This window comes from Fukomys damarensis, unplaced genomic scaffold (genome assembly GCF_012274545.1).
Source record: "Fukomys damarensis isolate Sample0158 unplaced genomic scaffold, DMR_v1.0_HiC HiC_scaffold_12, whole genome shotgun sequence".
Taxonomy (NCBI): domain Eukaryota; kingdom Metazoa; phylum Chordata; class Mammalia; order Rodentia; family Bathyergidae; genus Fukomys; species Fukomys damarensis.
The window spans coordinates 7644425-7654226 of record NW_022900924.1 but is presented as its reverse complement, the minus strand read 5'-3'; the positions used below and the strand labels follow the sequence as shown (position 1 = coordinate 7654226).

General features: G+C 50.3%; 1 protein-coding gene across 4 annotated transcripts in view; it reads left to right on the top strand.

Moving 5' to 3' along the window:
* Ube3b (ubiquitin protein ligase E3B) overlaps positions 1 to 9802 on the top strand; it is a 53523-nt gene that overhangs the window by 42893 nt on the left and 828 nt on the right. For 2 of the 4 annotated variants that reach the window (XM_033762373.1, XM_010603978.3), the window contains exons 23-27: positions 1067 to 1125; positions 3662 to 3844; positions 4305 to 4416; positions 6924 to 7016; positions 7822 to 9778. In XM_033762373.1, coding sequence (XP_033618264.1) covers positions 1067 to 1125; positions 3662 to 3844; positions 4305 to 4416; positions 6924 to 7016; positions 7822 to 8013 — 639 coding nt within the window. In that variant the 3' untranslated portion in view covers positions 8014 to 9778. Of the gene's footprint in view, positions 1 to 1066; positions 1126 to 3661; positions 3845 to 4304; positions 4417 to 6923; positions 7017 to 7821; positions 9779 to 9802 lie in introns of those variants that run through there. The other 2 variants (XM_010603979.3, XM_010603980.3) reach the window with 2 other exon arrangements.

Sequence of the window (9802 nt, the reverse complement as noted above, 5' to 3'; positions counted from 1 at the left end):
GGTTTTTTTTTTTTTTTTTTTTTTTGGTACCAGGGCTTGAACTCGGGTCCTCTTGCTTGCAAGGCAGGCGGCAGAACCACTGAGCTAAATCCTCAGCCTGAGGGACTCTGGATCTTCTGATGGAAGCCAATCCCCAGTTTATGACAGTGTTTTCATTTCCATGGTGAAAATTAGGCGTTACAAATAGAGGATCATGATGGAGTAGGGATGGCCCACCCATAACGAATGCCCCAGACAGAGGCCAGGTGTGGGTCTCTGATGAGACAGACCAGTGTCTGCCAGCACCGGTGGGAATCCTGTGTGCCGTCCTCCTGAAAGTCACTCATCTCTGAGCACTTGAGGACCCTGAGAAGCCTGTGAGAGGAATCATAGTGCAGGTGTGGTAGCTTCAAGCTTCCCCTGACCACAGACTTTCAAAGAAAAAAAGAATGCTATATCTCCAGTCGCAGAGTTCTGGGTGTTCTCTGGAAACATCTGTAGGAAACACCAGATGGATATAATATCTGACAGAACAGTTCAACTATAATATGAACATAAAGATGAAAATGAAAAAACCCATAATGTCAGTGCCCAGAGGGGGCCCCTGTAGTCTGTTGTGTCTGTCCTTCAGGCTCTTTCCCAGGAGCATGGATGTATTTTGTTTGTTTTGCAGAAATGATGCCAGGCCATGCATGCTGTTATATAGTTTCTTTTTTTCACCTGTTCACTAGGGTGCACCTTCATGTCTTTTACTAGCTGCACAGTATTCTCATGTATGGATGTACCAACATTTATTCCGCCTCCAGCTGTTGTCCTAAATGCCAACACAATTCTTTCTGTGACATTCTGGACCCTTGGTGTAAATGTTTGAACAAGGATCACATGAGAAGAAATCTTTCATATTGATCACACAGGATCTGCTTACTAATGGTTTTAACCCTGAGGTTTTATGCTACATGACCATTCCCAAAAATGTGCCATCTTAACTCCATCATTATTGTGGATGTTTGCATCAGGCCATGTCCTTCAGGAAGCTTTGTTTCCCCATTAGAATTCTCGCTGTAATTACTCCCATCTTCTCCCCCAGCTTGTTTGCCATGAACTGATTCCTGGAGGGAAGACCATTCCTGTTACAAATGAAAATAAGTGAGTACAGCAATTAGATTTTTAAGGTCACCACTTGAAAAGACTTCATTCTGGCTCTCCAGGCTTACATTGAGAATTTATTAAGATAGATTGAAGTAGAAAGAGGCCATAAATATCATAATGGAATTTACTGGTTACAGTTCATAGGCCAGAATTGTATTAAATTCGATTTGCAAAATAAGAATTGATGATTTATTTTTTTGCAGTAGCACTTGTAAGGTCAGAGGCACATAGGCCGCAGTACTCTTAGGAAGCAAATGATGGCTCTGTATGCAGACAGATGGCTTCTGAGCTGATCAGGCTCTGTCCTGAACCCGGAGGGCACCGAGGCAGAGACACCTTAGAGCAGCAGCTCACTTGAAAAATGATGGCATGTGGCAGTTGTAGAAAACACTGTTCTCAAGAGACTCAGTGATGAATTCAGTCCAGCAGACAGACTTAGACATGGGAAATCAGAGGAGACGCTGAAACCTGGCAGCTATTGTCACTGATAACGTGCTTTTGGAATCTGTCATAAATGTCAACCCTTTTGGTCCGAAGAAGCAAAGGCCCTCAGTACTCTGTCTCCAGCCAGCCCTGCCCTTGCCTGATTAAAACAGTAGAACCTGGCATGAGGAGTAGAGCTTGGCCCCCCTGTCAGTGTTCTGAGCATCCGTCTCTTCAGTGATGGGTGAGTACTCACCTGGCAAGTCATCTGGATCAGATGCATGTTACTGTCCAGTGGGACATCCTGTTCCTCTCGGATAGGGTGGTTCGGTCACTGCGTGCTTTGGAGTTTTCTATTTCTACTGTCAGAACAGTCAGAAGAACAGACTGTTCCCATCGTGATTGAAATCCCCCAGCTTTGCCCCTTGGCCACAGGGCATTAGTTTGAAATGTAGAATAAAGAGTGCAGGTTAAAGGTGCTGCTGGGGGAGTGGAGAGGACCCAAACTTGGGCATGGAGAGAGTGGGGTAATGCGGGCCCTGCCCACCTGCGACCCATAGTCATTCCTTCATGGGTCTGTGTACAAGAGAAGCTATAAAACAGCATCCAGGATGTCTGGCTGAAAAGAAGGACTTATAAAAGAGAGCCATGGTCACACCATCAGATATGTGACAGGCCCCATACATCCTGCCACCCCTAAGGAAGCCATCTTTGCCTAGAGCTACAGCACAGGGGTTATAGTAAGAACTGTATGCCTGCAAGGTGTGTAACAGCTGGAGGAGCTGGGTTGATGCTGTGTTGGATTGCGATCCCTATCCTGCCTTGAAACCAGACCTGAAAACTCATTTCACCAACTCCTGTGTCGTCGGCGTAGAGCCTCAGGGTAAGGGCGAGGGCCGTCTGTACCACAGACTGAAGAGGCTTGGCAGCGCCTGCTCCTCCTCCTCGGGTGATACAGGGTCTCACACTGGGGTGGTGACACTTCCCGTTCTCCCTCCGGCTGTCTCTTGGTAAAATGAAGCAGTGCACCAACCTGCTGCAAAGAGGACCGGCAATAATAGAAAAACTCATATTTAGGGCCGGGGATTTAGCTCAGTGGTTCCACCGCCTGCCTTGCAAGCACGACGACCCGAGTTCAATCCCCGGTACCAAAAAGAAAAAAAGAAAGAAAGAAAGAAAATTCATATTTAAATGTTTGAAGGTAAGAATTGCTGCTGGAATATTTTCAGAGCCGGGGATTCAGCTCAGTGGTGCCACATCTGCCTCTGAAGCTCAGGGTCCTGAGTTTGATTCCCAGTACCAAACAAACAAAAAACAAAAGGAATATTTCCAAGTTAAGTTAGACCTGAGCATTATGGGGGGAAATTCCACTTGGAGTATACTTATTTGGAATTTATGAGTTATACTTGGGCAAACTCAAGTTCTCTAATCCCTGAGCAATCAGCACTGTAGCAAGCTTGTTAGAGTGCATTGCATCTTGTCTTACGGTTGTAGACGAGGTCATTGTGTTCATACAGGCAGACCCAGAGCCCCCCTCTGCGAGGAAGCAGGGTTGGTTCCTCTGACTTCCTCCATGGACCCTGGACATAAGCCAGCTGCACTTGTGGAAAGCATCCTGCAGGTCTGCCTCGATTGCTTTAGAGCTTTAGCCTGCTTTCACAAGGTTCAAACTGAAGTTTCAATATGAAACAGTTTTCCTCTACTTGAAAGCTTACTGGCGAACTAAGTGATGTCATATTCGGGTGTGTCCAGAACTATGAGATTAAAAAGAAGTTTGGAAACACCTCTTGCACTAAGAGGGACCCCTCTTTCTACCTCTGAGAATGACTCTCTTTCCAACATAACGGGGGATTATTCTCAGGTAGAACATGTAGGGGTTAGAGGCCAAGTGAACAGGACGATGCCCTTGAATACCTGAGTCCTTCCTAGTGGCAAGCAGTGACGAGAGCTCTGTCATCATGGCCATCGGTGCCACTGTTCTGGTGACATGCTCCGGTACTGTGTGTGTTTTGTAAAATGGTTCAGAGATGACTACACTCATCTTTCAACCCATTGGTAACAGCCTGGCTCATCCTCTTAATTTCCATTATTTTCTCTCCCTCGTTAACAGAATTAGCTACATTCATCTGATGGCGCATTTTCGAATGCACACGCAAATAAAAAATCAGACAGCTGCCCTCATTAGCGGATTCCGTTCCATCATCAAACCCGAATGGATCCGAATGTTCTCAACACCTGAGCTGCAGCGTCTCATCTCTGGTGACAATGCTGAGATTGATCTGGACGATTTAAAGTAAGGGGCAGTGAGGAGGGAAGGGTGAAGTTCTTAGCCTCCTAGAAAGTGAGCTGCTCCTTTGCTGGGTTCCTTTTGCAGGGTTATTACAAGAGCCCCTCTCCAAATCTCCTCCTCCTCTGTGATCTGGCTGAGGTACTGTGGGGTGAAAACTCACCCCTTGTCTGCCTGGCAACTGACGAGTGGAAGCCGGCTTTGAGGCCCAAGGCCTCACTAAAGCTCCAGCAAATGGTGTCATGGTGTTTCAGATTGGCATCTGCTTGGGAACAGCAGGGCTAGCTTTCAAACTCTGTCCATTTAGCTTCCAGGAAGATGAGGTCATTTAGGCATGAACTTGTGGCATTGAGAGAAGTTGGTAGTGTTATCCAGGGCTGTCCCAGTTGCCTGTGCTTCTTGTCCAAGCCTGTGTTCACAGGTGCCCGTCAGTATGCTGCTAAGCCCTTATCTGGGTTGGTTTCAGGAAGCACACGATATACTACGGTGGCTTTCATGGGAGTCACAGAGTCATCATCTGGCTCTGGGATATTCTGGCCTCAGACTTCACACCTGAAGAGCGAGCCATGTTTCTGAAGGTATTTTGTGACCTACATATGAGTCCGGGGTGCGTGGTAGTCTCATACATCTAGAAGGCGTGGCAGTACAGTCATTTACACTGGGAAGAGCAGAAGTATCAGGAAAGCCTCGTCATCAGTATGTCCTCTCCTGCAGGCGAGGGAGTAAGCAGGGGGGGCTCAAGGGGAGAGACTGAGCCTGCTGCCTGTGCCGTGCTGGGAGACAGGCCCCTGCCCAGCTGGCATGTGTCCCTACTCCTCTCCTGGCTTATGCTGGCCTTAATAATATTTTTTGCTTTCTTTCATTATTGAAATAAACCGTATTTATTACCTTAAGAAAGTATAGCTGAGCATAGTGGCACATACCTAGGCTGCACGGTGAATTTGAGACCAGCCTGCAATATGAGACACTGTCTCCAAAAAAAATACAAACAAAACTTTAAACGATCCTATAATCCTAAATATTTCTATAATGTGGAATTTTAACCTACCTACATTCCTACTTACTAGGGAATATCCCTGTACCCTCTTTTCTCACTAGTGAAAAACGTGTGCCACACACACACACACACACACACCGTGTCACACACACACACACACACACACACACACACACACCCCGTGTCCGGGTAAAGCACACACAGTTCCTTAGCCTGATGTCATTGTATATTTTTGCAAGCAGTTGCTGACATGAACCTGTTCCCTGTTCTGGTGTCCATAAAGTTCTGAATATTCCAGATTTTCCTCCCAATGCCGCTGCACTGCCTCTTAACAGCTAACCTCAACAAACTGTTAGTATTGTGTAGGAACTGAGTGACACAGCTACACATCTGTGTGTGTTGTGAATGTGTATATTTTTATAAAAAGGAATCATTTCACAACTTGCTTTTCTGTTTGACAGTAGATCACAAACGCTCTGCCTTGTCCTGGGAGTAAATTTAGTGCCTTGAGCTATTTTCTGTTAGCACGTGGCTTTCCTGAACAGAACTACATGACCTCCGGTGTCAGTGCACTGTGGCAGTGTCCCGCCAACTGATGTAGCAGCTGGTCTTTTCCCTTGGTTGGTCCTTGGAAGGGAAGTGCATTCCTGTTGTGGAGGCCTTCACAGCAGCCCAGCAGACGTGAGCTGTAGTCTTCCAAGGTCCCCAGGGCCTTGAGGCAAGAGGCAGCTATAATCCTAGAAGTTGGTTCTGGGGGAGTCACTCAGGCTTCCCATCAGTGTATTTATTGTCTGCATCGCTGCCTCTGCTGACCTGGAAACCACTCTGCTTGTCCTAGGAAGAGGACAGACAGCATTTCACAGTGGTATATACAGTCACTGCCCACACTTGGGCGTGTCTGTGCCTTCAGATGGCTGTCACAAAACTTACTTGCCTCACGTAGCACAGACAGGCCCCAGAGTCAGAATCTCACAGCCATTTATAAAATTATTTAAATGGTAATAATCTAAAACACAGGCTACATTGGCCACTGGATTTTTTTTTTTTTTTTTTTTTTTTTTTTTTTTTTTTTTTTTTTTTTTTTTTTTTTGGTACTGGGGATTGAACTCGGGTCCTTGCGCTTGCAAGGCAGCCACCGAACTGCTGAGCTAAATCCCCGGCCCCTGACCACTGAATTTTAGAGCCAGGCATGGTGTCATAAATAGCAGTTCCCCCAGTGAAAAGCATATTTGGGGTTACTGTGGAATTATAGAAAGGGAGGGTTTCTTAGGGCATCCCTATGCAGGTTGGCCTCTTGGATTTCTAGGTTGGTCCCTGCCTGTGTCCAGACACGAGCTAGCACATTAGAGGAACTCACACAGGTGCCACCATCTGGAGGGTACAGGGGTCCTGGGCTGGAGCCAGAAGTGTGGCTGGCCCCCTCAAGACCCACATCTGTGCCCCGTTCCGTGGTGTGCCCCTCAGCCTCTCTGGTTGCAGAAACCCAGTTCTTTTCCGCACGTTGAGAGCAGAGCCCCTCTTGAAGAGGGAGCTCCAGAACCCCCATTCACAGAGACAGGTCTGCCCGCAGCAGGCCAGGTATTACAGTGAGCACGCCCACCAGCTCCCTGCACGGCCAGGAAGCGCAGCAGGACACCTGGCCTGCTGCGGGCAGACCCACACCAGGACCCCTGCACCACACTGTAGCACCTCGCCTCAGAGGCACAGCCTCCCCCACAGCTTACCTGCCTCCCGCTCACCAGTGCTGCTGCTGTGTAGTGGCTCCAAGGAAGGCCATCTGTCACCATCCCACCCTGCTGCTGCTGGAGACTGCCTCCCAGGAAGGGCACTCTCGTGCCTGGGGGAGATCTGCCCTCCCCAGACACCAGTCACGTGGTCCCCCACAGCCGCCAGTCACTCTGAGGGTGGGGAGTCCGTGTTTGTCAGTACAGAGAGCTGCACCTGCGGGGACATGTGCCATGTGTTGTCCACGCATTGTCGAGCCGGCTGCACTGCTCTGTCACCCCTCACTGCCGTGGCTAAGGAATGAGAGCACCTAGTGTAACTGTGAGAGCCCCTCCTGTCCTCTGACCCTGCATTGTGTTGCAGTTTGTGACCAGCTGCTCCAGGCCTCCACTCCTGGGATTCGCCTACCTCAAGCCGCCGTTCTCCATCCGCTGTGTGGAAGTGTCGGATGATCAGGTACGCGGCCCGGCCACGGACAGTGGGCTGGTGTTCCCTGCTCCTGCTTGGTTGTCTGCTACACTCACCCTGTGGGACCCTTACCCGGTCTGTGTCTCAGCAAGACTGGCAGCTGGGCCCCTTGGAGCCACGGTTCTCACATGAAAGCAGCTGGCCCTGCCCCAGCTGTTCTTTCTCTGTGGAGGTGGTGCCTGCTATTTCAGTGGCAGCTGGTCCAGTCCGGTTCCAAGTCAGAGAGAGAGGCAGCATGGGAGAGGGTGAGGCTTGGGGTGGACAAAAGCACGTCTAGGGAATTGAAGCACCACAGCTGCTCCCCTGCTCTCCACGCCATCCAGGCATGCTGCTTCATCTTAGTCTGTTAAAGGGCAGCACCTTAGGGTGCCCTGTGCACTGTGAGGCTGGCCGTAGCTCACGCTCAGATGTGCCCGACCCATGGAGGCCCGGTGGCTCTTGGGTGCCTCAGCCTCTGTACTTAAGGGAAAGTCAACCATGGTCACAAGCCCAGGGAGGAAATGTCGGGTTGCATTTAGAAAAGTTTTGGCACCCAGATAGTCTGCTGCTGTTCTGCCAGTTGGCTAACTGCTGCACGCTGACTTAGCACAAGAGTCCCCATGTGGCGTCCTGGAGCAGGGGCTGCTCCTCCGTACTCAGCTTCTCGGGTCACTATCAAATTTGGGGTTGACCTCAGACACTGTATGTGCCCAGAGGGCAGCACCCACATTCTACCCAGGCTCTCTCTGCTTTGGCACCTACCCGACCTCGGGGCACGGCGCACCCTGACGGAAGGCTGTGGTGTTGCTTGCAGGACACCGGGGACACCCTGGGCAGCGTCCTCCGGGGCTTCTTCACCATTCGCAAGCGGGAGCCAGGTGGCCGTCTGCCCACCTCCTCTACCTGCTTCAATCTGCTCAAGCTGCCCAACTACAGCAAGAAAAGCGTCCTCCGGGAGAAGCTACGCTACGCCATCAGCATGAACACAGGCTTCGAGCTGTCCTAGCTCTGCTCTGCCCCGTCCACATGCCCTCTGGGGCTCCTAGTGGTAGCTTGCCCTGGGTGCGTGGCCAACATGCCAGGGGACATTGGTGCACAGCCCCTCTCTATAGCCATGAGACTCCCCTGTGGCCTCAAGGACCTTAGATGCACGTGGCGGCACTACACAGCCTTCTCCGGGTGATGCCAGTTGGGAGTGTTGATAATAAACCTCCAGGTTCTACCCACATCGGTCCTTTTCTCCCACTTTCCAGTGGCCTAGAGCCCAGGCCTGGCAAATATAAAGAGGCCACTTTTGAATAACGGGCTTGTGAGCTGTGTATGAACAAGTCCCAGGAGCCCCAGGAGCCTAGAGTTGTTCCATGGCGTGGGTCTGAGCGCACGAAGCCTTCTACACATGGATCCTCTCCTTCCGTTCTGAAAACTCTTCACTCAGGTAAGGCCTCACCAAGCCTCTATGCACCCGACAAAGTCTCTGCCTCCGTCCCATCCACAGCAGCCTGTTCAGGCAGCCAGGCCCAGCTGCTGCCCAGAGAAGCCGTGGAGCACCAGAAGTTCAGGGCACAGCTCCCACTGCAAAGCCGCAGCCTCCTTTCTGAGTCCTCGGCAGGCTGAGCTTCCCAGGAGACCTCACCAGCTGATCCTGTCCCATGCATCCACATTGGTATCTGGTTTGGGAGAAGAGCTCACTGTTTCCAAGGAGCAGCTACAGTTCTAGCTGCACTGACTGCTACCCAGAGCGGCAACTCCCTTTTGCTCGGCACATTGCCCTGCTCATCTGTTGAGGGAATAAACACGAACCTAAGGTACCTATCCTATCTGGACTCCGTGAATCTTGGGGCTTCCTGCCCTGCCCTCAGCACAGGGCCCCTGGGAGCCCTTTGCACTGACCAACTCAGGAGGCCGAGGAGACCTGCGAGTACCCCTCCCCGCCTCTTTGGCTTGTTGCATTTTTACCCCATTCCCCCTTCCGGCCTGTTGTGCTTCTCGGCATCTGTTTTCCCCTTTCAGGGAAGTTTTGTCCAGATCTAGGGAATTGAGACAGGGACCCTGTTAGTGGTCTTGGTGACAGCCACCCTCCCGACTTCACGCACCTCGTGTATCCCCACCCAGACGAAGCTGGGAGTACCTGCTCCCCCTCCACTCTGCCACAGGCTTCGGCTTACAGCTCTCTTCAAGGCCACGCCTTCCAGCGAGAGCCTTCCTGTTGGCACCAAAGCAAGCGCGAGCAGTCGGCCACCCTCATCAGAGGGCTTCGGCTGGATCCAAGTACGGGCCAGGGCCAGGGCCCTTCGACTTCTGAAAGTGTGTGCTTTACAGTGATGGAAAGAAGATGGATTTAAAGACAGGAAGTGAATGTTAAGATGTATTAGCCCTGCTTCTGTGGACTTGCCACATTCTTTAAGCACTTGACTTCTTTAAAGATCTGTATGACCACGGTGTACACAGACTGCATAGATGCTGATGGCCCGCATGAAGGTGGATCCCATCTTGATTTTTCTTTCCTGAGAAGGGGAGCCAGTGAGGACCTGGTGGGGAGTGTTTTATAAGCACCAATATCAACTTTACTGGATTCTTGTCTTGACCAGGAGGGGTAGTTTATAGTCACAGCGGCTGTGATATTGCACTATCTAAAACACTGAGTTTGTACTTTTATAGCTGGTGTTCATTGACACCGTGATGGCTCTTGATGGCTCTAAAAAGTTGTGGGGGTTTTGTTTTGGTAGATAACTTATGAATTAAGATACATCAGAGGCTTTATTAAATTTGTACTGAAGCACACGCTGGCTGTGTTC